General features: G+C 39.3%; 1 protein-coding gene across 7 annotated transcripts; it reads left to right on the top strand.

Annotated features, from left to right (window-relative positions):
- Positions 1-246: 246 nt before the first annotated feature.
- Positions 247-21,944, top strand: ZNF583 (zinc finger protein 583). Of its 7 annotated transcripts, none has more exons than XM_017865368.1 (7): positions 249-638; positions 3,275-3,373; positions 4,770-4,877; positions 7,119-7,187; positions 10,754-10,880; positions 11,132-11,230; positions 19,631-21,944. In XM_017865368.1, the coding sequence occupies exons 5-7, from the start codon at positions 10,847-10,849 to the stop codon at positions 21,106-21,108; spliced, it is 1,611 nt and encodes a 536-aa protein (XP_017720857.1). In that variant the 5' UTR covers positions 249-638; positions 3,275-3,373; positions 4,770-4,877; positions 7,119-7,187; positions 10,754-10,846; the 3' UTR covers positions 21,109-21,944. The 7 variants fall into 7 exon arrangements, with proteins under 7 accessions (XP_017720855.1, XP_017720854.1, XP_017720857.1 ...); XM_017865367.1 differs by having other exon boundaries at positions 4,770-4,896; XM_017865366.1 differs by lacking the exon at positions 7,119-7,187 and having other exon boundaries at positions 247-638; positions 4,785-4,896.
- The last annotated feature ends 5,092 nt before the right edge of the window (positions 21,945-27,036 follow it).

Genomic DNA, 27,036 nt, shown 5'->3' with positions numbered 1-27,036 from the left:
GGAGACAGAAGAAACAGAAAGGGAAAGGAAAGAGAAAGCCCGGGCCGCCAGACAGCTTAATCACACGTACGTCCTACCGGGCCCCTCTCCAGCTGGCTCTGGCCACACACTGGTCCTCTAGGCTCCCTTTTCTCAGCGCTGGGCTCGCAGCCCCACCCGGAGCGCTTGAGCTCGGACGCGGCTACTGCGCGTGCGCGTCACCAGCTAGCACCCCGGCCTGGCAGCCTTTGGGGGACCCGAGCCAGCTGCGCCTGCGCAGTCAGAGCCGGTCCTCCCAGGCCTCAAGTGGAACGGGTGGGTGAACGGGCGGTCGAACGGCCTGAGAGGGTTCAGCTGGTCCGAGTGGGGTTCTGAAGGCCAGCGGAGGTAGGCTTACTAGGGAAGGCGGCGCAGCAGAAACTACCCGCAACCGAGCGGGGAGACCTGCGGCCTCCCGGGATCCTCGGCCACCATCCCAGCATCCTCTGCGCCGCGCCGGACCTGGACTTCATTTCCCAGCGGCCCCTGCGGCCTGCCCTAGCCCTGCGGCGCCTTTGTGAGCGCGGCCGGCGGCCAGGATCGAGCCCTGGCCCGGGCCCTGGCCCAGCCCCGGCCTCCAAGGACCGCGCGAAGGAAGTGCCCACCGGAGGGAGGAGGCGGTGAGGAGCGCGGGATGGAGCTGACGCCGGGAGCGGCCATGCCACCGTGTGTGGGACCGTGTGTGACAGTGTGTGAGAATGTTGTGACATTAAGGAACCGTGTGTGACAATGTGTTTGACAGTGTGGAACCGTGTGTGAGACCATGTGTGACTGTGTGAGAATGTGAGACCGTGTGTGACTGTTGTGTGAGACCGTGTGTGGAATATGGTGTGTCAGTGTGACACCCATGTGGGACAAATGTGGATTGTGTGTGACAGTGTGAGACCTGGGTGTGAGAATGTGTGTTGGACAGTATGAGGGGACCGTTGCCCCTGTGTGTGCGGAGCTAGGCCTTTGACAAGTTATATGGGGGACCGTGTGGGATGTGTTTAAGGGGGGACCACCATCCCCCCACCATGTGTGAGGACTGAACCTGGGAATGGTGTTGACAGTGTTAACTGGGTCCACTATGGCGGTAGGACCCATGGTGTGGAACAGTGGTGTAAGGACATGTCACTGTGTGTGTTGGACCTGTGGTGTGCGGGATAGTGGTAAGACTGTGTGACAGGTGTTGTGTTGAATTTGTGAACAGAGTTTGACCATGTGTGTGGATCCATGTGAGACTTGTGGACAGTATGTGTTGTGTGTGAGGCTATGTGGTTGTGTACGATATGTGGCTGTTGATGTGGGACCACGTGAAACTACGACTGAGAATTTGTGTGACAGTGTGTGAGTGTGTGTCACTGTATGTGAAACTATGTGAACAGAGTTTGTGTTGTTAGACTAAGTTTGTATGTGACAGTGAGATTGTGCATGACAGTGTGTGATTATATGAGACTGACAAGAGATTGTGTGACTTAGCACTGTGTATCATGCCGACAGTGAGTGTGACAGTGTGACTCAGAATGGCCTTATATGACCCATTGTGAGAGCAGGGCGGGCTACAATGTGGGGGCATGTCCATAGGTTGCCAGGGGAGGTGCCAGAGTGAGAAACTGTGTGGTTTGTTGTCTGTGATTTTTGTGGGCAGGAAGCTGTGTGGGTGCTTGGAGATGCTGGTGTTCTCTGTGGTTTGGGAGACTGCTGTTGTGGTGGAGAGACAGAGAGATGGAGATGAAGGGGAGAAGATGGAAAAAGGGAGAGGGGAAGAGAGCTGGAAAGGGAGAGACAAACAGGAGCCTCAGACTTAAGCCTGAAAACGCTGGCTGCTTGTCGTCTGGCACAGTAGTTTTTCCATCCCTCTCAGTCTCTGGGGGCATGTGAGGAATTTAACAGGAAAAAGGAATGGGAGACCTACCATGTGCTATTTATGAAAATAAATGACAGAAAGATGAAAATTTATTTAAGAAAGGATGTACCAAGCACTGTGCTCAATGCTTTATGTAGATCATTTCAGAATCCTCCCAACAATTGATAGGGAATAGTTACCATTTCACTGATAGGGAAACAGGTTTGCAGTGGTTACCTAACTTGCCAGAGGTTGTAGAGGTAGCATGTAGTGGTTTGGCTGTTTGAGACCAGGTGTTCTGATCCTTAAGCCTAGTGGTTCTTACCACTAAGTTATGCTGCTTCTTAGGTAATGGCTTTATTCTTCAAGACAGTGAGGTCTGGTAGATAAGAATTAATGATAGCGGTTTGGATGACTGTTCATGCATAGCCTGCCCCTCTTTCCCTCTCTCTTTCTTTCTCTCTGAGGAGATTGCCCAGAAAAGCCAAGAGATTAGTTTTCAGTTGTGGGTTGTCATAAGCCAAGACCTGAAGTAGGCCATCTTGACTCTTTGATCGAGTGTCCACCACACCACATGGACCCTCTGATGCTCACTCTGTGTATAGAGATGCTTTCTCTGAGAAATTTTACTTTGTAACTTTATCTCTCATCCTTGCGGAAAGGGTGGGGACATATTTCCTTTCAACATCATGATCGGGTGGAAAGAATTAAAAGTTAGACCTGGTTTCCAGTTTGGCTTAATTCCTCATTACCATGATGTCTTGAATAATTAATTACTCCAATGAAGAGCCTTCGTGTGTGAAAGGGGGAAATCCTTGCTTGGTAATGCCATTGTGTAATTGCTGTTTTTGTTCTAAATTATAAATGGGAAGGTAACTTAAGCACAGAACATGTATGTTGTTTTTTGTTTGTTTGTTTGTTTGTTTTGAGAGAGAGTATCGCTCTGTTGCCCAGACTGGAGTGCAGTGGCATGATCTTGGCTCACTGCAAGCTCCGCTTCCCAGGTTCATGCCATTCTCCTGCCTCAGCCTCCCAAGTAGCTGGGACTACAGGCGCCCACCACCACACCCGGCTAATTTTTTGTATTTTTTAGTAGAGACTGGGTTTCACCATGTTAGCCAGGATGGTCTCGATCTCCTGGCCTCGTGTCTCGATCTCCTGACCTCGTGATCCACCTGCCTCAGCCTCCCAAAGTGCTGAGATTATAGGCGTGAGCCATCGCACCTGGCCCATATGTTGTATCCTTAAGATCCAAAGCATGTGGGCAAAAGAATTGTAAATTTAGATATAAATGACTTGCTCAGCAATATCTCTAATTGACTCCTGAGGTTGGGGAAAGAAGGAGAAAGAGAAGGAAAGGTTTCTAGGCGGATGATACTGAGAGCTGCAGGGCAGGCCTGGCATTTTATGTTTTTTTTCCTTCTCCAGCTCTACTTTCTCAGGATACCATCCCTCTCCTGGAGAGGAGCCTGAAGGAGTAGGACAGAAGAACTGTCAAATTCTGGAATCCTTAAAGCCATGTCCAAGGTAAGGAAGCATTTCTTCTCTCTTCCCCAAAATGCCATCTTATTTTTTAGGTTATACGAACATTTTGTTTTTCTTCCAAAGTACTCCAACCTAACAAGGTTCCATTCATCCAGTGACTCATTCCTCATATCTTGCTTTCAAGTAAAAGTCTCCAAAAGCCTAGTCATCTTTTTTTTCCACAGCCAGCATTTTTATTTTCACTCAAGAAATAGTTCGGCACCTCCTCTGGGTTTAGTGTCTGTTAGAAGCTCTCAAGATGCAAAAATACACTCATTGACATATGATAACCTTCACTGTAGTAAGTTGATTCATTGAGATTAAGGTGTATGTTCAGTTGTAACCACTAGCATAAATAAAGCTTTTCCACAGACCTAGGTTTGAAAAGAAGGCAAGACAGGGGGGTTGTCAGGTGGTCTTAGTCACAGAACAGGGCAAAGTCTCTTGCTCAAAGTGATTTTGAGGAGTGAGATGTGTTGAGTCTTGAATATTAAAGTGTGGGTCAGCTAGGGCAGGGATTTTTCCAGGCACTCTGTGGGCTTTGAAGAATAGTATTCCAGGGAATAATGAGGTACCATTTTAGGGACATTCTGAGTGTCCACAGCTATGTTACTCTAGGTCATCTAGTTAAGATTAGTGAAATTAATATGTAAAAAATAGAACTTTTTTTGAAAAAGAGTAATGGGAGAGCACTTAAATCGACATTAAAGTAAAAGCTGTATATATCTATAATAATAAAAACAGTAGATAGTGTGGAATGGAGCCAGAAGAAACATATAATGTTAAGAAACTATTCCAAGTATAAGAATTCCATAAGAATGGAAATATTCATTCACGGAACATATAGTTATTAAAGACCTTATGCTAAGTGCTGTGATAAATAAAAATAGGCCCTGTCTTTGTCTTCATAGAATTTAATGTATACTAGTTTAATTATATGATGTACTGATATTATTTTAAATCAATGGGGAAGGGATGGAATATTCATTTAGTAAAAAAAAAAATTCTGTACACGTAGATAAAAATACGTAGAGGTTAAATACATTGTATAGGTTAAATATATATAAAAAATACAAACCTCTAAGTTAAAATATAGAGAATGGAGAAAGAGTAAGGTGAGGCAGATGCAGAAATCAGCTAGTACAGCACTGTCCAATAGAACTTTCTGTGATGATTGACAGTAGAAATGTTCTATATCTGCAGTGTTTAATATAGAAGCCACTAGCCAGATGTGGCTACAAAGACTTGTATATACTAGCATGACTGAGAAACTGAATTTGTGATGTTACTTGATTTAAATTTAGCCATATGTAGCTAGTAGCTAGGGTATTAGACAGCACAGTCTTAGGCTTATAAAACAGTAAAGCCAGGAAGATAATTATGGGTGATCTTGTCCAAGTTTCTCATTCTACAGATGAAGAAAAGGAGGCCAGGGGAAGAAAGTGACATGTCCACGTGACCAGTTAGTGACTGAGTCAGATGTAAGAAGTTGTAATATACATTGAGGGTCAGTAACATCGATCATGGTGAGTGATGATATTAAGAGGGTGGTGGAAAATGATGAAGGACACTGTAGCAAGACTGTGATGGGGCTCATTATTTCACTCCCATGCCCAGAACCTTCATTGCCTTCCTATCTTACTTGGAATGAAATCCAGTATCCTAACCATGGCCTATAAGCCCCTTTGTACTTCAGCTCCTGGCTTTCCTAAACCTCATTTTCTACAAATATTTACCTCTCTTCATTTTAATGACGGTAGTGAATTTGCTGTCTCTCAGACGTACTCTGCTTTTTCTTGTCTCTGGACTTTTGCATTTGCTCCCCCATCCCCCTACATGTTGACATAGCTTGCCCTCCCATTTCACTCAGATTGTTGTTCAAACCTTACCTCTTCGTTTAGACTTACCTTGACCATATCATCTGCAATAAACACCCTATCACTCTTAATCACCCTTTACCTTCTTTTGTTTTTTGTCACTTGTCACTACCTGACATGTATGACCTTATGTTTAATGTTTCTCTCCTTTGTTAGAATATTAAGAGGAGGAACTTTGTTCTGTTCACCTTTGTATTCCTGACTCTTAGAATAGTGCCCGGTTGGTAATAGGCATTCAGATGAATTCCTCATCTGTGAGTGAGACCAGGATAGCTAGAACTAGACACCTCTTCTTTCCTGCTGCTGATTTGGGAACAGAAGAAAGAAAAAGCTGAAAGTGTGATGTATAGAATAGATGGAATCCATTAGCCCAAATGCTGTTTCCAGGACCCCACCCCAGACCTCCTGAATCATGGTCTCTTGGTGGCACCTAAGAAAACACATTTTTATTGGGTTTCCCAGGATTATTATTATTATTTTTTGAGATGGGGTCTCACTATGTTGCCCAGACTGGTTCTGAACTTCTGGCCTCCAGTTATCTTCCTGCCTCAGCCTCCCAAGTAGCCAAGTAGCTGGATTACAGGTATCCAGGATGATTTTAATGCATGGCTTTTGAGAACCTCTGCCTTTAAAGATTATATTTAAAGTATACCTCTTGTAAGCAGCATATAATTGGCTAGTTTTTAAAAAGCTAGCCTGATCATCTTAATCTTTTAGTGTTTATTACATATTTAATATAATGCTTATAGATATTTTAAAACTACTGTATTTCTGTTTGTTTTCCATTTATCCGATCTGTTCTTTTTTCCTTTGTTTCTCCTTTTTTGCTTTTTTTGGTTAATTAGGTATTTTTCCTTATTATTTTAGTAATTTTAAGTAATTGTTACTGTTCTTTTAGTGGCTTTTCTAAGATAATATTCGTCCATTACTCATATGTAGTGATCCTTCTTTCTTCTGTCATCTGCTTCTATGATTAGTACCCTTATCGCTTCCTGAACAGGATGAGATGCCTATGGTGATTTAACTGCACAGTATTATTATTGCTCTATTTATAGTTACTGCTTTAGAACTCTTAATTTATTCCTGTGTTTTCATGCTTCCATTTCCCTTCTGTTTTCCTTCTACCTGAAGAACTCTGTGAGGATGTCTTTGAGTGCAAGCCAACACTTTACTCCCACCCTTAATTGTTTTTTTTCACTTCAAAAACAATTTGACCGTATTGTTGCTGGGTCAAAACAGTGTAATTAAAATTTTTTTTGAGGTTAAGTAATTTTGTGAAATCCTGGTCTCAATGGAGAGAACGACATCTATGAATCGATTTTAAAAAAATAATTCAAGACCTATGCAACATCATCGTAAAAAATTAAGATTTACCCAGCTGGGTGCGGTGGCTCACGCCTGTAATCCCAGCACTTTGAGGGGCCGAGGCGGGTGGATCAACTGAGGTCAGGAGTTTGAGACCAGCCTGGCCAACATGGTGAAACCCCCGTCTCTACTAAAAATACAAAATATTAGCTGGGCATGGTGGTGGGTGCCTGTAATCCCAGCTACTTGGGAAACTGAGGCAGAAGACTTGCTTGAACACGGGAGGTGGAGTTTGCAGTGAGCTGAGATCGTGCCACTGCACTCCAGCCTGGGTGACAAGGGCGGAAAACTCCATCTCAAAAAAAAAAAAAAATTAAGATTTACCCAACTGAAAATAAGCATGGGGGTTAGTAAGTAAGTAAGACAGGGCATAATTATACTATATAATATTACTCAGCCAATAAAAGTGACATTATCAGTAAGTGAAATATATACATAATCCTAGACATCAGTATAAGGAACTGTTTGAACAGATTATACTAACTATGAATTATAATTGCTTTTAGGAGGTCGAGTGACACAGGAGTAGGCATGGGGGTGAAAGACTTCCAATCCTAGCACTTTGGGAGGCCAAGGTAGGAGGATCACTTGAGCCCAGGAGTTTGAGACCAGCCTGGGCAACATAGTGAGACATCATCTGTACCAAAAATTTAAAAATTACCTGGACCTGGTGATGAGCGCCTGTGGTCCCAGCTGCTTGAGAGGCCGAGGTTGGGAGAATCATTCAAGCCTTACAAGTTGAGACTGCAATCAGCCATGATCGTAACACTGCACTCCAGCCTGGGCGACAGAGCAAGATCCTGTCTCCCAAAAAATAAAATTTAAAAAAAAGGAGTGGGAGGAAATCACTGAGGGTAGAAATACTGGAGAGTATATTTTTAAGTTTCTTTAATGATGGTAATTTTTAAATTGCATCAAAAGAATTATAAAAAGCATTTACAAGGTATTCATGGTCTCATTGGCTGAGGGGAAAATGTCAGATAATTAAAATACAGAATGCATTAGTTCATGTGTGCAGCTAAAAAATGTGTCTTGAGGACTTTGTGTAGCAAAAGCTTCTTCACTAATGTCTACACAATAAATGATGTGTGTGGAACACTTTCCTGCACAAAATTTTTTTTTTTTTTTGAGGCGGAGTGTTGCTCTGTTGCCCAGGCTGGAGTGCAGTGGCGCGATCTCGGCTCACTGCAAGCTCCGCCTCCCGGGTTCACGCCATTCTCCTGCCTCAGCCTCCCACGTAGCTGGGACTACAGGCGCCGCCACCTCGCCCGGCTAGTTTTTTTGTATTTTTTTTAGTAGAGACGGGGTTTCACCGTGTTAGCCAGGATGGTCTCGATCTCCTGACCTCGTGATCCGCCCGTCTCGGCCTCCCAAAGTGCTGGGATTACAGGCTTGAGCCACCTCGCCCAGCCCTCCTGCACAAAATTTTAAAGAGTTTTATTGAAGTGTTTGAGTTACAGTAGAATGGATGAATAGCAGTGCCCAGGCCTATCCAGCACAAGTTTTACTTTTTAGACCTGATTCACATTCCTTTCCTTTTTTGAAGCGACGAGTCACTTCCGTAGATATCCTTGTATTAAGAAGTGTTTCAGAGATGGAAGCTTTTTAAACAGCTGATGCATGTAATTGATGTTTCTTGGAGCCATACTTTTGCTTTCTTTATAGATAACCTCCTTAACACTTTTGTGCATCGTTCTAACAGTAGCAGTTAACATTGACTCCTTTTTTTTTTCCATTGAAAAGGTTTCTAAATAAAATCACTGATGTATTTGAGTCTTTCTTCAACAGGAGCATTACTCTGCAAAGAGTCATATAAGGGTAGGGGTGATGTTCATATTTGACAACCAACAAGACAAAGGCACACAGCAGAACGTATCTTAGCTGGGATCCTGGCGTTTGCTGCCATGCTGGGCATTAATCTTCAGTTGCTGAATTCCTTACGGAGAAATCTGGTCACTAGCAGCACTCAGTGCAGTAGCTGTTTACCAGTGAGTGTGGCAATATTTCAGTGTTTAAGGAATCAGCATAGCTGTTCAGGTGTGTAACATTGAATCCCATCTCTATGTCAGCCCAGCTTAAGAGCAGGCTTTACTCTGTGACATGTCAAAACCAAGATGCCACGGAGTAAAGCCTGCTCTTAAGCTACCAAGATGCAGGCCAGGCGCCGTGGCTCAAGCCTGTAATCCCAGCACTTTGGGAGGCCGAGACGGGCGGATCACGAGGTCAGGAGATGGAGACCATCCTGGCTAACACGGTGAAACCCCATCTCTACTAAAATACAAAAAACTAGCCGGGCGAGGTGGCGGCGCCTGTAGTCCCAGCTACGTGGGAGGCTGAGGCAGGAGAATGGCGTGAACCCGGGAGGCGGAGCTTGCAGTGAGCTGAGATCTGGCCACTGCACTCCAGCCTGGGTGACAGAGCGAAACTCTGTCTCAAAAAAACAAAAACAAAACCAAGATACATATGCCTAACCATACAGCAAGCCCTGGTAAGTCTTGAGCTGATTTATCTTGTTAGGAAGAAGACCCATTTTTAATTTTTAGGAAGCGAACTAGGTCTTGTTCCATGTTATCTTAAAGATCCTTACTTCAACATGCAGTAGTAGTATTTGGGAGCTGTACTGTAACATTTTAAAAACTCTTGCTCATCAAACAGGCACAGTTGTGTATGTTTCTCTAGTGAGAGCGGTGGGTATTTTTTGATGCATTTTATTATCAGACTTGGAGACGTTCACTATTTAAGTAAATTAATAGTGCTTAAATTATATTATTTTGTCTCTTATGTAGCATATTTATAAGTTACCAACTATCTTTACAACTTAGTGGGGTTATCAAGAGCTGTTAGGCAATCACTTGTTGCCTCTTACACACAGTCTCAGGAAAATTTTTGTTTCCAACCGAAATTTGTCCTATATTGAAATAACTTTTATTGTACTTCTTTGATTCCTTCTTATCAAGTACTGATTATACAGATTCAAACATTTATTGTAATAGTACTCTTCTTCTCAAGACATTAGAGTCATAGTCTTTGAGATCAACTTCATTTTATCTGTGACAAATTTTTTCTTGTTTTGATTCAGATACCTTTTTGTTTGTTTGTCTGTAGAAACAGGGTCTCATATATTGCCCAGGCTGGACTCAAGCATCCCAGGCAATCCTCCTGCCTCAACCTCTTGAGTACCTGGAACTTTAGGCATGCATCATCACCTCTGGCCTGATTCAGATACCTTTTGTGACATCAAGCTGCTGTTCATCCAAACCATATGCCTTCCATTCATTTAAACCATCTACAGGGGAGGAATTTGTGTAAAACAAGTGTTTAAAATACAACACATACAAGACCTAGGTTGTCATTATGAAATGTGTACTGTGAAATGTAAAAAATATGTGAGATACCTGAGGTCATCAGTGAGATGAAATGCATCAGTTTGACAGCTGATTAGCAAATGTTATCTTTGCCACCAAGCACAAATTCAGTGGCATACTTCCACACATAAGGTGATCTGTCACTCAGCTGCTTGATTGCTCTCTGTTATGGTATACATTTAAGCCATATTTTTGCAAGTCAGTATAAAACTTTGTTTACTGTTTCTATTACATATATTTAATTTCAGAAAGTCAATATTGTAAGCATCAAACATTTTATATGTATTTTTATACAACCCTATTGATGTCTCTGGAACATTGACCATTCCATTTTACTGAGTTTGGAAAAATGCCAGGTTCAACCATGTACATGTTAAAAAGCTTAACTCAGCCTGTTTCCTCCTTGAAGCTCTTTACTTCCCCAGTGTATCTGATTTTCCAATATTGAGAAATACTCTGGCATTTAATATGAATAACATATTTTATACTCGATTTACAGTGTTCTGTTATTTTCCAATTTTGTGTGTGTTATAAATCCTCCAACAGTAGGATTATCTCTCAAATTGTATACTTTCCATGACAGAATATCAAAACAAAGCACAAAGAAGTCATCTAGTAATTATCTGACATGTGTTGCCCAGAACCTAAGATACTGTCAGAAAGTTTTGCTATGTGCAATATTTCTCTCTAAAAGTATAGACAATTTAACTTTTTAACCTAGGCTCATGTGAGGATATGAACACTAGTTGAGCAAGAATGTGTTTATGTCATTTCAGGATTTGGTGACATTTGGGGATGTGGCTGTAAATTTCTCTCAAGAGGAATGGGAATGGCTGAACCCCGCTCAGAGGAATTTGTACAGGAAAGTGATGTTGGAGAACTACAGGAGCTTGGTATCACTGGGTAAGGACGTCTCCTGTAATTCGGAATCTCATGGGACTGAGCTCCAGTGTAATGTTGGGAAACCTCTGATGTCCTTCACTAAATTTCCCTTTCTTGTGCTTCCCAAAATAGGTTGAATTTTTAGAACTGGCAGCTTCATCTTCCCCATTCTTATTCCTCAGCTCCCTCCCATTATGCTCCCACCTTCTTGATGATGCAGAAACTTGATCTTACTTATATACCTGCCTAATTCCCCTTTTATTTTTTGTAAGCAGGAGTTTCTGTTTCTAAGCCAGATGTGATCTCATTATTGGAGCAAGGAAAAGAGCCCTGGATGGTGAAGAAGGAGGGAACAAGAGGCACATGCCCTGGTGAGTGAGAGAGAAATAGGGAGATAGAAGCCATTACCAGGAAAAGCTCAGCAATTCTGAAAGATTTCAGTTCATCATTGATGTTTCCTGGGTAGCTTTTCTTAAAGATTCAAAGCCTGGGAAGAAATATTGAGGCATCTTTAGCATGAGCTCCTCAATTTGTTCTCTGTGTTTATATTCTCTCACAAGTTACAGTCTTCTCTGACAGTAATCTTCTCTGATAACCCATTTTCCTATTGTTGGACCCAAATGTCACAGCATCTCCTTGTCCTTGCCTTTTAGTTTTATACAGGTTGCTTTGTTTCATTTTTTAAAATCCAGGTGCCTATAATCCCGGCTTTTTGGGAAACCAAGGTGGGTGGATCACTTGAGCCCAGGCGTTCGAGACCAGCCTGGGCAACATGGTAAAACTAAAAATACACACACACAAAAAGTCAGCCAGGCCTGGTGGCATGCAACTGTAATATCTACGTGGGAGGCTGAGGTGGGAGGATCACCTGAGCCTGTGATCTGAGAGCATGCCACTGCACTCCAGCCTGGGCAACAAAGCAAGCGCCTGTCTTAAAAAAAAAAAAAAAAGCCAATTTTTTTTTGTTTGTTTGTTTTCCTTTCTCAGTTACTCATTCCTTTTAGATTGAAGGATTGATGCATTTATTTATTTATTTATTTTCCAAGCCTCATTGGCTTTATGTTTTGTTTGTTTGTTTGTTTTGAGATGGAGTCTCGCTCTGTCACCCAGGCTGGAGTGCAGTGGCCGGATCTCAGCTCACTGCAGCTCTGCCTCTTGGGTTTATGCCATTCTCCTGCCTCAGCCTCCCAAGTAGCTGGGACTACAGGCGCCCGCCATCTTGCCTGGCTAATTTTTCGTACTTTTTAGTAGACACGGGGTTTCACCATGTTAGCCAGGATGGTCTCGATCTCCTGACCTCGTGATCGGCCCATCTCGGCCTCCCAAAGTGCTGGGATTACAGGCTTGAGCCACCGCGCCCGGCCGACTTTATGTTTTGAGAAGAGGATTCTGCTAAATTCTTGGGATTATTCAGAGGCTTATACACCAGCAAAGAAGAAAGAAAGCCAATTTTATTTACAAGTGTGGGTAACTACAAGATGATAACACTTAATAGAAACAATCAGAAGAATAGGTTGATAGAAGGAAAGATGATAAATTTAGCTGTGGACATAAGAGGGTTATATGTATAAGATGAGGAGAGTTCCAAGCAAAGAAATGCAACATGCAACTGGTTTAGAAGATAGGGTCTGAGAAAAATACTCTGATTTAGAGATGTCAGTGTGAATGAATGAGATCACTGGTCTTAAGAGTTTGAGAGATAAAGCCTGATGCTGAGGCCTTTGTGGGAGAAGTGAATCTTTGACAACTTTCTCAGTATCCTCCATGGTAAATGGCATCTCTATAGTTTGTCTTTGGTTAATATATATATATTTTTAGATGCGGTCTTGACCTGTTGCCCAGGCTGGAGTGCAGTGGTGCACTGCAATCTTCACCTCCCAAGTTCAAGCAATTCTCCTGCCTCAGCCTCCCAAGTAGCTGGGATTACAGGCATGCGCCACCATGCCCAGCTAATTTTTCTGTATTTTAAGTAGAGATGGGGTTTCACTATGTTGGTCAGGGTGGTCTTGTACTTGTGACCTCAAATGATCTGCCCACCTGGGCCTCCCAAAGTGCTGGGATTACAGGCATGAGCCACTGCTTCCAGCCTGTCTTTGGTTAAATTTTATGCGTTTTAATTTTTCTAGATAATTGTTCTTTTCATTTAGGTTATCAGATTTCATGAATTTGAGCAAAGTAATATACAATTATTTTTCTTTTTTTGTATCTATAATGGTTTCCAATTTTAATTTCTTATTTTGTATAACTATTCTTTTTTAAAAAGAATATATTGGTCAGGTGTGGTGGCTTAAACCTGTAATCCCGGCACTTTGGGAGGCCGAGGAGTGTGGATCATGAGGTCAGGAGTTCAAGACCAGCCTGGCCAAGATGGTGAAACCCTGCCTCTACTAGAAATACAAAAATTAGCCAGGTGTGGTGACAGGCTCCTGTATATTCCAGCTACTCAGGAGGCTGAGGCAGAGAATCACTTGAACTCGGGAGGTGGAGGTTGCAGTGAGCCAAGATCAAACCACTGAACTTTAACCTGGGAGACAGAGCGAGACTCTGTCTCAAAAAAAAAAAGAATACATGTATTATTAGGTCGCTCTGCTCATAAATAAGTTTATTTGTAAATAACTAGCTTATGGATTTATGTATTAGTATTCTTTTCCAATTTTCTGTTTTTTTCATACTAATTCATAAAATATTTTCTCCTTACTAATTCTTTCATTCTAATTTTCTTATTTATTTTGATCTCCACAGTGCTGAAATGAGAGCTTGATCTATTAATTTCATTCTTTTATTTAGTAATGAGATGATTAAGGACTATGAATTTTCCTCTTAGTTTGTCTTTGTCTATCTCCTGTAGATTCTCATACTTAAGTGTTTTTGTTACTGCTGTTCATACTAGATGATCTACTTTAAAAATTTTTTTTTTCACACAGGGTTGTTTAAAAGAGAGTTTTCTGGTTTTATTGTATTTGATCAGACAGTATTATTATTAAGGAATTATTTATATTTAGTAAACTGGATACATATAAATTGTACAGTTTGATGACACTTGCATATACCCATGAAACTGTCACCACAATCAAGACACATTTAGTATTTCTATCACCCCAAAAGATAGCTTGTGTCTTTCCATCTATCCTACTCTCCACTCCCAGTTCCAAACAAACATGAATCTGATCTTTGTTGTTTTTTATTAATTTGCATCTAAAGCAAATGGAATCATACAGTATGTATTTTGTTATGTCTGGCTTATTTCACTCAGCATAATGATCTTGAAATTTATCTATATTGTTGCAGGATGAATGCAACATTTCATTTATCCATTCACCTAGTGATGGACATTTGGGTTGTTTCCAGTTTGGGGCTATTATAAATAAAGTTGCTATACAGCTGTCATGTACAGGACTTTGTGTGAACATATATTTTTATTTTTGGGGGGTAAATACCTAAGATGGAAGAACTGAATTATATGATAGGTATATGTTTAACTCTGTTAGAAACTGTCAGTTTTCTGAAGGAATTATACCATTCTTTTAGCAGTGTATGAGACTTCCAGTTAATCCACATTCTCACCAAATCTTGGTATCATTAGTAGTATTTTTAATTTTAGTCATTCTAAAAGTTGTGTTGTGGTTTTAGTATGCATTTCTGGAATGACTAATAATGTTGAGCCTCTTTTCATATGCTTACTGGCCATGCATATAACTTGTATAAAATATTTGTTCAAATATTTTGCCCATGTTTTATTGGATTGTTTATCTTATGAGTTGTAAGAGTTCTGTATATTATCTTAAAACAAGTTCTTTATCATTTATATGTATTGGCTTATAAATGCCAATTATGGCTTGCCTTTTTGTTTTTCTACTGCCACCTCTGTTGGAGACAAAGTTTGCAATTCTTGTAAAATCCAATTTCTTAATTTGTCTTAGTTGGTGCTTCTTATATCTAAGAAATTCTTGCTACTCCCAGGTCACAGATATATTTTTCTAGGAGTTTTAAAGTTTTAGCATTTACATTTAGCTCTGTGAATGATTTTGAGGTAATTTATGTGTCTTGTGTGAGGTAAAGGTTCCTATTTTTTCCATATGGATATACAGTTGCCCCAAGACCGTTTGTCAGGAAACACTTTCTCTTCCTAATTGTGTCACCTTGCCACTTTTCCTGATCATCACTTGACCACATATGTGTGGGTATAGTTCTGGAATCTCTTCTGTTCCATTGATCTATATGTCTATTGTCTCACCAGTTCCATACTGCCTTGATTACTGTAGCTTTATGGTAAGTTTTGATATCAGATAGTGCAATTTGTAAAATTGCCTTGACTGTTTTAGTTTTAGATCATTTGCATTTCATATAAATTTCAGAATGAAGTTGAGAATTTCTACTCAAAAAACTTAGATTTTTGCTGGGATTACATTGATTCTGTACATCAACTGAAAAGGAACTGACCTCTTAACATTGAGTCTTCTAATATAAGTATGGTTTATTAAGCCATTTATTACTCTTTAAAAATGTCTCGAAGTTGGGTGTGATGGTGTGCGCTGGTAATCTTAGCTACTTGAGAGGCTGAGTTGGAAGGATTACTTGAGTCCAGGACTTTGAGACTAGCCTGGACAACATAGCAAGACTCTGTCTGAAAAGAAAAGGAAAATAATAAAATTTATTTTAAGAATATTTTGTAGTATGCAGTGTAGTGGTACTCTGTTAAATTTTTTTCCTAAGTGTTTAATAGCTTTTTGAATGCTATAATAAATATAATTTTTTAACAATTCAGTTTTCTTTTTTTTTTTTTGAGACGGAGTCTTGCTCTGTCACCAGGCTGGAGTGCAGTGACTCAATCTCGGCTCACTGCAACATCCACCTCCCAGGTTCAAGTGATTCTCCTGCCTCAGCCTCCCAAGTAGCTGGGACTACAGGCACATGCTACCACGCCTAGCTAATTTTTGTATTTTTAGTAGACACGGGGTTTCACCCAGTTGGCCAGAATGGTCATGATTCTTGTCCTCGTGATCTGCCCACCTCAGCCTCCCAAAGTGCTGGGATTACAGGCATGAGCCACCGCGCCCGGCCTGCAGGTTTACTTTCTTATAATTTTTTTATCTCATTTTGGTATCAAGATAATACTGGCCTTATGAAACCAAGTTGGAAAGTGTTTTTCTTTTTCTATTTTCTGACGGTTTGGATAAAATGATATTATTTCTTCCTTAAATATTTGATGGAATTCACCAATGAAGACATCTGGGCCTGAAGTATTTTTTACATAACAGCTTTAATGGATATAGGGTTAATCAGGTTATCTGATTTTTGTTGAATCAGCTTTGGTAGGCTATGTCTTTCAAGAGATTTCTGTGTTTCATCTGAGTTGTTCAATTTATTAACATTTTTAAAAAACAGCTGTATGATATGTAATGATAACTCCTCTGGTGTTGCTGATATCTATTCTTTTTTTCTTGATAACTGATGTTTTAAAAGAACCTACTTTTGTTTTATTTCCTCTGTTGTTGTTTTCTGTATTGTTAATTTTCTTTCTTAACTTTTTGCTTCTACTTTCCTTAAGTTTACTTTGGTCTTTTCTTCACTTCTTGAGGTGACATCTTAGATTATTGATTTTTAGACTTTTAGTTGTTTTCTAATATAAGCATTTGAAAACTAGATTTTCCTTTAAGTACCGTTTTAGCTGTATCCTCTGATTTTGATACGTTGTATTGTTATTATCAACTGAGATATTTTCTAATTTCTCTTACTATACTCTTTTGGCCCATGATTTATAATCATGGGCCCATGATTTGGCCCATGATATATAACTTCTATTGAGGTTAGAGAGCATACTTACCTTGGTTTCGGTACTTTGGAATTTATAGAGACTTGGTTTATACCCCAGAATATAGTCTATCTTATTTACTGAACACACCGTGTGCACTCGAATACATGTTGTACAAGTGTTGGGTGTAGTGTTGTATAAATATAAATCAGATCAAAGTAGTTAACCCTGTTGAGATCCTCTTTGTTACTATTTTCTCCTAGTTTTGTCAGTTTCTGAGCAAAGCATGTGTTAGTTGCCTATTATGACTATAGGATTACCTATTTCTTACACTTTCAATTTTTGTTTTATGTATTTTAAGGCTTTATATTAGGTGCACACACATTAAAGATTATTTCTTTCTGGTGAATTGATCCCTTTATTACTAATGTCTCTTTATCTTTGGTAATACTCAGTTTTTTTTTTTTTTTTGTTTTTTTTGTTTTTTTTGAGGCGGAGTCTCCCTTCTGCTCACCCGGGACTGAGTGCAGTGGCCGGATCTCAGCTCAACTGCAAGGCTCCACCTCCCGGGTTCCCGCCATTCTCCTGCCTCAGCCCTCCTGGTAGCTGGGACTCAGGCCCCCGCACCTGGCCCCAGCTAGTTTTGTATTTTTTAGTAGAGACGGGGTTTCACTGTGTTAGCCCCGCATGTGGTCTTCGAGTCTCCTGACTTCGTGATCCGCCGTCTCCGCCCTCCCAATAGTGCTGGGTATGACAGGACAGGCTTGAGCCACCGCGCCCGGCCAATACTCAGTTTTAAAGTCTATTTTATCTGACACGAATATAGTCAGTCTAGCCTTATGCTTACTGTTTGAATGTTACGTCTTTATCTGTTTACTATTTAATGTATTCTTATATATAATGTGAGGTTTCTATAAACAGCATATAATTGTGTCTTTCATTTTGATGATTCCTATAAACTCTGCCTTTTAACTTAATGAGGAGTTCATTAATATTTAATTATTTGTATAATTTGAGTTGGGTCTACTATTGTTTTCTCTTTAATATTTCTCATTAAAAAATATTTGCTCATCTCTATCTTCTTTTGGGATGTTTGAATATTTTTTATAATTCCATTTTATTTTATCTGCTGGCTTGTTGTACCTTTTTATATTATGCTTCCAGTGGGTGCTATTGTGCAGTGATGCTCCAAATGTGGTCCTGAGACCAGCAGCATCACCTGTGAATTTATTAGAAATGAAGATTCTCAGCCCTCAACCTCCACTAACTCAATCAAAAACTCTGTGCACAGAGTATAGCAATCTGTCATTTAGCAAGTTTTATCTAATTCTGATACACTCTAAAATGTAAGAATCATGCCTGTAATGATTATAACATCCATCCTTAACTTTTCAGTCTAATGAGAATTAGTATTCATCAATGACTATACCTATGTTTTTACTTCCTTATTATAGTTTTATCATCCTAATTCTGGGCTTATTTAATTAGATCATTGCTCCTTTGCAGTCATTTCATATTTCTTTTTTGACCCATGAGTCTTCAGAATTTAATTTTCATGTTGACTTTCTATAGGGCATTCATGAGTGTGATTTGCAACTGTTTAGAGAGGAAAGTGGAATTTGGAAGGGCACTGAGGCAGCAGAGTGGGAGTCAGCAGCCTCAATTTAAGTATGTTGCCTTCAGATTCTTTTCCTTCCAAATATCATTATCCACTATAATATTTTAGTAATAATATTCCATTTGATTTCAGACATTTACCCCATTCATGCAAGCATGTCATTCCAATAAGAGGATGAATTAGTGTGGTGACTTATGTATTATTGATTCAGTATTTATTCCAAAGATACTAAGCACCTTCTATCTTTCCAGGCTATTTTAGGCAATGGGTGTTCAAGGGTGAGAAAAAAAGTTCCTACACATGAATGTTTACATTCTAATGAGAATAGTGAGTAAGTTGACATGTAATATGATATTAAATAAGTTAAGTGCTGTGAAGTGCAAAGCAGGAGGAAAGAGAAACATAAGAGCATGGAATACTTCATATTGGATGTTCAGCAAAGGCCATACTGAAGAGGTAATATGTGAACAGAACCTCAAGTGAAGAAGTGCACTGAGAGAAGGGATCAAGCAGGTATCTGTGGAAAGTGCTTTTCAGGCAGAGAAATGGCAAGTCTGGTGTTCCTAAGTGGAAATATAGTGAATTCCCATATGACTGAAGTGGAGGAAGCAAGCAGGAGCGTAGTAGAATATAAGATCAGAGAACACCAGGTCATGTAGAGTTTTGTAAACCAGGGTAGGAATTTTGGCTTTATTATAAACGTAGTACGAAACTGCAGGAAAATCTTAAGCAGAAAAATGAAGTGATCTGATTTGGAACTGAACACGGGAAGGCAGATTAAGTTCTGTGCTAGGTTAGTAAGACCAAGCAGTTTGATAGAAAACTATTCTTATATGAAGGCATCTTAGGGATCAATTGAAAATTTACATACGGTTGGAATTTGTTACATAGAAAATGATTTTCAGGAAGACTTTTTTCTAACTGCAAATGTTTACCCACAGAGTTTTATGAACAATATGAACAACCATAAAGTTTTACATGTATCCTATTAAGGATATTAATACTGCCTAGTGTTGTTTTTAGGCCTGTGATTCCAGTGGAGTTTTTAAATCATGTTAACATCATAAAACTGGCTTATTAAAGATAACTTAGCTTGAATGCAGGATAACCTATGATAAGACAGAAAAGGTGTTTGAAGTCTGTTATTAACTTAGCTATAAAAAGCTGATTATGATTTTGGATGACCACATTGTTTTGTTCTTCTTATATTTACCTTACTGGTTGTCAATGATTATTTCCTTAATCAACTCTCTTAAATTCTTATTATTTATAATGTCGTTATTTTAGAATGCATTGTAAGCTTTTAAATCCTTTAACTTGTTATGTATTTTATTCACATGTTTAAGAAGTTTCTTCTAGTGAATTAAATACAAAAGACATTTGTTTCTTGATGTCTTTTAGATTGGGAGTATGTATTTAAAAACAGTGAATTTTCATCAAAGCAAGAGACATATGAAGAATCATCCACAGTTGTGACAGTGGGAACAAGACATCTTAGTTATAGCCTTGACTACCCCAATTTCAGAGAAGACTGTCAAAGTGAGGACTGGTATAAGAACCAGCTGGGAAGTCAAGAGGTACATCTTAGTCAATTAATCATCACTCATAAGGAAATCCTTCCAGAAGTTCAACATAAAGAATATAACAAATCTTGGCAAACATTCCACCAGGATACAATCTTTGATATACAACAGAGTTTTCCCACCAAAGAAAAAGAACATAAGCATGAACCACAAAAGAAAAGTTACCGGAAAAAATCTGTTGAAATGAAACATAGGAAAGTCTATGTAGAAAAGAAACTTTTGAAATGTAATGACTGTGAGAAAGTCTTCAACCAGAGCTCATCCCTTACTCTTCATCAGAGAATTCATACTGGAGAGAAACCCTATGCATGTGTTGAATGTGGGAAAACGTTCAGCCAGAGTGCAAACTTGGCACAACATAAGAGAATACATACTGGGGAGAAACCTTATGAATGTAAAGAATGTAGGAAAGCCTTCAGCCAGAATGCACATCTGGCCCAACATCAGAGAGTTCATACTGGAGAGAAACCCTATCAGTGTAAAGAATGTAAAAAAGCCTTCAGCCAGATTGCACACCTGACTCAGCATCAGAGAGTTCATACTGGAGAGAGACCTTTCGAATGTATTGAATGTGGAAAGGCCTTTAGTAATGGTTCATTTCTTGCTCAGCATCAGAGAATTCATACAGGAGAGAAACCTTATGTGTGTAATGTGTGTGGGAAAGCCTTTAGCCATCGCGGATACCTAATTGTACATCAGAGAATTCATACTGGAGAGAGACCCTACGAATGTAAGGAATGTAGGAAAGCCTTCAGCCAGTATGCACACCTTGCTCAACATCAGAGAGTTCATACTGGAGAAAAACCTTATGAATGTAAAGTATGTAGGAAAGCCTTCAGCCAAATTGCATACCTTGATCAACATCAGAGGGTTCATACTGGAGAGAAACCCTATGAATGTATTGAATGTGGGAAGGCCTTTAGCAATAGTTCATCACTTGCACAACATCAGAGAAGTCATACTGGAGAAAAACCCTATATGTGTAAGGAATGTAGGAAAACATTTAGCCAGAATGCAGGCCTTGCTCAACATCAGAGAATTCATACTGGAGAGAAACCTTATGAATGTAATGTTTGTGGGAAAGCCTTTAGCTATAGTGGATCTCTTACTCTACATCAGAGAATTCATACTGGAGAGAGACCCTATGAATGTAAAGATTGCAGGAAATCTTTCAGGCAGCGTGCACATCTTGCTCATCACGAAAGAATTCATACTATGGAGTCATTCTTGACTCTTTCCTCTCCCTCACCCTCCACATCAAATCAGTTGTCAAGACCTGTAGGTTTCATCTCCTGAATATGTCTGAAATCTCACCTCTTTAATCCATTTCCATTCCATCATCCTTGTCCAATGCACATTAATATATTTGACATGGGATACTCGAGTAGCTTTCCAGTTAGTCTCCTTGTATTCACCATTGTCTGTGTCAGCTGTCCACATTGCAGCCAAATTTGTATTTAAAAAAAATGTTTAATATCATTTCTCCCTCATTAAAATTCCTCAGTGGCATCCCATAGTTTTTAAGTTAAAGCACACATTCTTCAAAATAGCCTAAAAACCTAGCCTCTAACACCTTGTTCCAGGCTACCTTCCAAAGTTCCTATCTTTTGTCACTACCCATCTCATTCTCTGAATACTTATCCAGGATTAAGACACATTTTCCAGAATCAAAAAGATCTGGGTTCCAATCTTTGCACTTCCATTTTCTGCCCTCTAATTTGGGGGCAGCATTTTGTGCTTTGTAAGCTTCAGTCTGATTTATAGTGTGGGAATAATAATGGTTCTACCTCAAAAGTTAATAGAAGAATGAAATAATGCATGTAAATTGCTCAGCAGCGTGCCTAGCATAAAGTAATTAAACATTAATGTAAAGTGAAAAGATAACCATACTATACATAGAAGAGCTGATCATCTCGGCCATGATTATCTCAGAAATAAAAAAGACATGCAGCAGCTCAGGACTGAGAGATTGTGAAGTTTTTTTTTTAATTAGGAATGGTAGGCATTTTTCTAAAAGTAGGTGAGGAGAGTAATACAGTAGGATTGACATTAGAGTCCATCATATAGGGTAAAATGGTGGCTTCTATCTCAGCATTGACTAGATATTTAACAGTTCTAAGAAGCTAATGTCTTATTTTAAAAGTTTTTTTTTTTTTTTTTTTTTTTTTTTTTTGAGACCCGAGTCTCGCTCTGTCACCCAGGCCCTGGAGTGGCATGGCCGATCGTCCAGCTCACTGCAAGCCTCGCACTCCCCCCGGGTTTACCGCCATTCTCATCGCCTCAAAGCCTCCCCAAGTAGCTGGGACTACAGGCGCCCGCCATCTCGCCCGGCTTTTTTGTATTTTTTTTTTTAGTAGAGACGGGGTTTCACCGTGTTAGCCAGGATGGTCTCGATCTCCTGACCTCGTGATCCGCCCGTCTCGGCCTCCCAAAGTGCTGGGATTACAGGCTTGAGCCACCGCGCCCGGCCTAAAAGTTTTTTTTTTTGAGATGGAGTCTTGCTCTGTTGCCCAGGCTAGAATGCAATGGTGCAATCTTGGGTCACTGCAACCTCTACCTCCCAGGTTTAAGTGATTCTCCTGCCTCAGCCTCCTGAGTAGCTGGGATTATAGACATGCACCACCGTGCCTGGCTAATTTTTGTATTTTTAGTAGAGACAGGGTTTTGACATGTCGGCCAGGCTTTTCTCTAATTCCTGACGTCAGGTGATCCGCCTGTCTTGGCCTCCCGAAGTGCTGGGATTACATGCGTGAGCTACCGTGCCTGGCATAAAAAGTCATTTTTAATAAGACAGCTTACTGAGATGTATTCATCATTTACATGTAAACAAAGGCAAAATCAAAATTAAAAATCGTGAAACATCAGTAACCAATGAAGAGTAGAAAATAAAGTTTAAGTTTGAACTCCTTTTCTAAATCTGGGTAAATGAATTGTATCAAACCTATGTCATTAAAACTAATAAAGGTTGTTAAATTACTAAAATTTCAAAACTAGTGAAGAAAAGAAACCAAAACTGTAGGTGAGTTCTCATAAACTGGCCCACAAACGTGTTTGATTCTGTATGCATGAAGTTTAAAATACATGTGAATACCTTCAGCAGACCACGTGTTTTCCCTTTCTGAAACAGACCACTCCCTGATCCTTTATATCTGACCTCTTTTAATATTACTTCCTGACCCCAGAAGTCTTTTGGCATATAATCAATGCAGTAATCAATTCACATATGACTATAGATACAAACAGAATGATGAAAGTTTAATGGAGGATGAAAAGGAAGACAAATATTTTATCCTTTATATGGTAAGATTGATTCACTATCATACAGATGTCAGTAGCCCATGAATTAATCTACAGATTCTACCTAACAAAATTCTAATACATTTTATAAGGTTTTAACATGTATGTGTGAACATACATATTCACGCTGTTACACATATAAAGAAAATATACAACAAAAGTGGCCTATCACATCAGTGGTTTAACAGTTTTGGAAAAATACTGCTCTATACAACAATTCTTTACATATGTGAAAGTTACTTTCAAGTGGTTTATCTAAATGTGGAACAGACAGTGGTTAGAGGACTCTGTGGCACACTAATCATGGAATGAGAATGGCCTTCCTAAACATCACATGATGTTCAGAAGCCTCCCCACCTCCTGCCAACAAGTCATAGGTTTGACTGTATCCGACCTGTATAAAGGTTTTATATGACCAAAGATAGCAAAACAAAGATACAATATTTTTTAAAGCTAAGAATGGGAGAAATTTATCACAGCACATATAAACTATGGAATTCATATCCTTAACATAAAATTGCTCATAAAAATCCCTTAGGAAATGATGCGTTTCTCCAGCTCATAGTCAAAGGATATGAAGAGGCAACAGGTGACCAATAAATATGTGGTAAGTACTAAATCTCCCTAGGATCAGAAGAAATACAGTTTAGGCCAAGGAAATACTATTTTTTCAATATCAGATTAATAAAACTTTGCATTGAAAGCACAGGAAAAGAGATACTATGCACAAATTTAAAAGAGCATGGGTTTGTACAAACTTTGTTGTAGGCAATTTGTCAACTTCAGAATTTTAATTGGGAAAAGTAGAATTTTATTTTGAAGTTCAAAAACTCGGCACACAGTGTCTTTCCCTCCAGATCCTATTATACACATAGAACAATGTAAACGATACTTAAAAAAAAAAAAAGTGAGGCTTTTGAGTGGATGAAATAATTTTGTAAAAGGCAAAACAAGAGAGAGTGTTCATTCATGAAATGTAGCAGAAGATGCCGCATGTTATATGTGAATGACTGAAGGGTTTTAAAAATGGGATCTAGTCTGCCCAAAGGATCCCTAGAGAAGTTCAAGCTTGGAGTTGGCTTCTCTACAGGCTGCGGCTTCTAAAAAGACATGATGAAAATCCTCTTAAAGCCTTTCTATGTGAAAGTTATGTCAGCAACCCTTGCCAAAAGCCTCCTTACTCTCCCCTCTCTTATATAATTTCACACCATTAACAAGTATAAGTTCTAACAATAAAATCTAAATGTAAATTACTAAAGCAAAACTATTAGAAAAAAATATATTGGGATATGTTAATGACTTTGGTGTCAGACATGTCTTTCTAAAATATTCAAATACCATAAGGGAAAAGATTGATAAAATTGACTGTCAAAAATTAATGTGCTTTGGCCAGGCGCAGTTGCTCATGCCTGTAATCCTACCACTTTGGGAGATGTAGGCAGGTGGATCATGAGGTCAGGAGTTCAAAACCAGCCTGGCCAAGATGGTGAAACCCTGTCTCTCCTAAAAATACAAAAATTAGCCAGATGCAGTGGCAGGCGCCTGTGATCCCAGCTACTCAGTAGGCTGAGGCAGGAGAATCGCTTGAACCCGGGTGGCAGAGGTTGCAGTGAGCCGAGATCACACCACTGCACTCCAGCCTGGGCAATAGAGTGAGACTCTGTCTCAAAAAATATATATATATATTATATGTATATATAGAGAGAGTGTGTGTGCTTTTGGTCAGGCATGCTGGCTTATGCCTGTAATCCCAGCATTTGGGAGGCCGAGGCAGGTGGATTACCTGATCTCAGGAGTTAAGAGACCAGCCTGACCAATATGGTGAAACCCTGTCTCTACTAAAAGTACAAAATTAGCTGGGTGTGGTGGTGCATGCCTGTAAACCCAGCCACTTGGGAGGCTGAGGCAGGTGAATGGCTTAATTCCAGGAGGTAGAGAATGCAGTGAGCTGAGATCATGCCATTGCACTCCAGCTTGGGTAACAAGAGCAAAACTCTGTCTCAACAACAACAAAAATTAGTGTGCTTTTAAAGAAAGTTAAAAGATAAGCAACAGGAATGAAGAAACACGTTTGTTATATAACAGACACATGTAAGAACACATATAAGTCAATAAGTAAAGGACAACTAAGCATGTATATAAATAAGCAAGGATAAGAATGGGCAAATTATGGAAGAAATACAGATGTCAAATCTAAGTCTCTGCTTAACCTCATTAGTATTAAGTGATGCAAATTTGTTCATTTATTATTTATTTATTTTCTAGAGATGAGGTCTCACTTTGTAGCTGAGGCTGATCTGAAACTCCTGGGCTCAAGTGGTCCTCTTCCCTCAGCTTCCCAAAGTGCTGGCATCACAGGTGGAGAGATTCAAATTTAGACAATACCAGAAATTAGTAGTGATATGGAGCCAGGATTTCTCATCACAGCTACTTTAGAGGCAGTGAAGTTTTAAAAATGCTCACTATAGCCACTTTGTAGGGTATAGTTAGTATATAAAACGCTGAAAACAACCTAAATTTCTATCAAAGTAATGACTAGGAGTTGTATGCTGGAATTTAAAAGAATGGGCTGATAATATTGATACGAATTTGACTAAAGGACTTACTGGTTGAAAATGTAAAAATTTTGGCACACACTAATGTATATTTAAACATTTATTTTTAATGCATTTCTAGAAGGATGCAAATGCTTAGTGAAAGTTCTGAACTGACACCCAACTGATAAATGTTTCTTCTGGGAAGGGACTGGTATTGGATGCTCTGGTCAAAAGAAGATTTAGTGTTGTTTGTACTGTTTGAAGTTTTAAACATCAATGTAATAATTAAAAAACAAAAAACTTTTACGTGAAAAAAATTGAGTTTACAAAGAACTAGGATACCTAGAATGAAAAGTTGGCCGTCTAAGTTAAAATATTTTTGTGGAATTCAGAGAATCTCTGCTTGACTGGCCAGCCCTTCCCAAGCATACAGATACCCTGGTAACCCTTCCCATTTAGGCAAACAGACCTACAGTGGAAATATACAAAGGACCCCCTGGCATTTACCTAGGGTAATCAAACTATGTCCTACTTAAATGGAAACTGATAGCTAAGTATCATCACATGAAGAAAACTATCAGCATAATAAACACCAAGAGATATAATTGAATCCTGAGTGGGGAAAGTCATGTAATAACAGAAGAAAATGAAAAATTGATTTTAGCCTGCGGTTTGAAACTACAAAATAAAGGGAACAATGAGATAAGAACTCCTAAGAAATAAAAAAAAAAATACTGCTGTAATAAATTTGATAAAGGGCAGAAAGACAAGAAACTTTAGATGCATAAATTGAAAAGAAAATGAGAATCAAAAGGGACATGGAAATTTGCAAGGTCCAATATCTATGTTTGGGAAAAATTTTAACAAAATAAAAATGTATCAAATGAATGATTGAGAAACTTTCTAAACTGAAACAAGGCATACATGTTCAGCTTGGGTTAGCTCACTGAATGTTGGACAGGATCAACTAGGAAAACCACAACAGGAAAATCCAGAAATATGCTTGTGAAATTTCAGAATATTAAAGAAAAAAACATTCTAAAAGTTTTCAAAATCATTAGGTCATCTAAAAAAGAAAAGCATCAAGATGATTTTAGCCCTTCATCCTATCAGAAATATTGGATAGAATACAGAATAGCACTTTCCAACTCATGACATAAAATTACTTTGGACCTAGAAGTCTATACCTGGCCAACAATATTTAAAGCACGAGACCAAATATTGATGTTGACAGACATGGAATTTATTTCCATATATCCATTATCCAGGGTATTAAAGGATTAACTCAAGCAAACTGTAAATGAAAAAGGAAGAAGACAGCAGGATAGGCTTCAGTGAACAGTGGTTGTAACCCAAGAGACTAGACTTGAGGATGACAAGTATACCCACT

The sequence above is a fragment of the Rhinopithecus bieti genome, unplaced genomic scaffold (assembly GCF_001698545.2).
Source record: "Rhinopithecus bieti isolate Rb0 unplaced genomic scaffold, ASM169854v2 scaffold_81780, whole genome shotgun sequence".
In the NCBI taxonomy this organism is placed as follows: Eukaryota; Metazoa; Chordata; class Mammalia; order Primates; family Cercopithecidae; genus Rhinopithecus; species Rhinopithecus bieti.
This window is presented reverse-complemented; position numbering and strand designations above follow the sequence as displayed.

Bases quoted from the DNA above. Each gene is read 5' to 3' on its own strand.
- ZNF583 (XM_017865362.1), top strand. The intron at 10,881-11,131 runs GTAAGGACGTCT...ATTTTTTGTAAG, and splicing joins CAGGAGCTTGGTATCACTGG to CAGGAGTTTCTGTTTCTAAG. The intron at 11,231-19,630 runs GTGAGTGAGAGA...GATGTCTTTTAG, and splicing joins AACAAGAGGCACATGCCCTG to ATTGGGAGTATGTATTTAAA.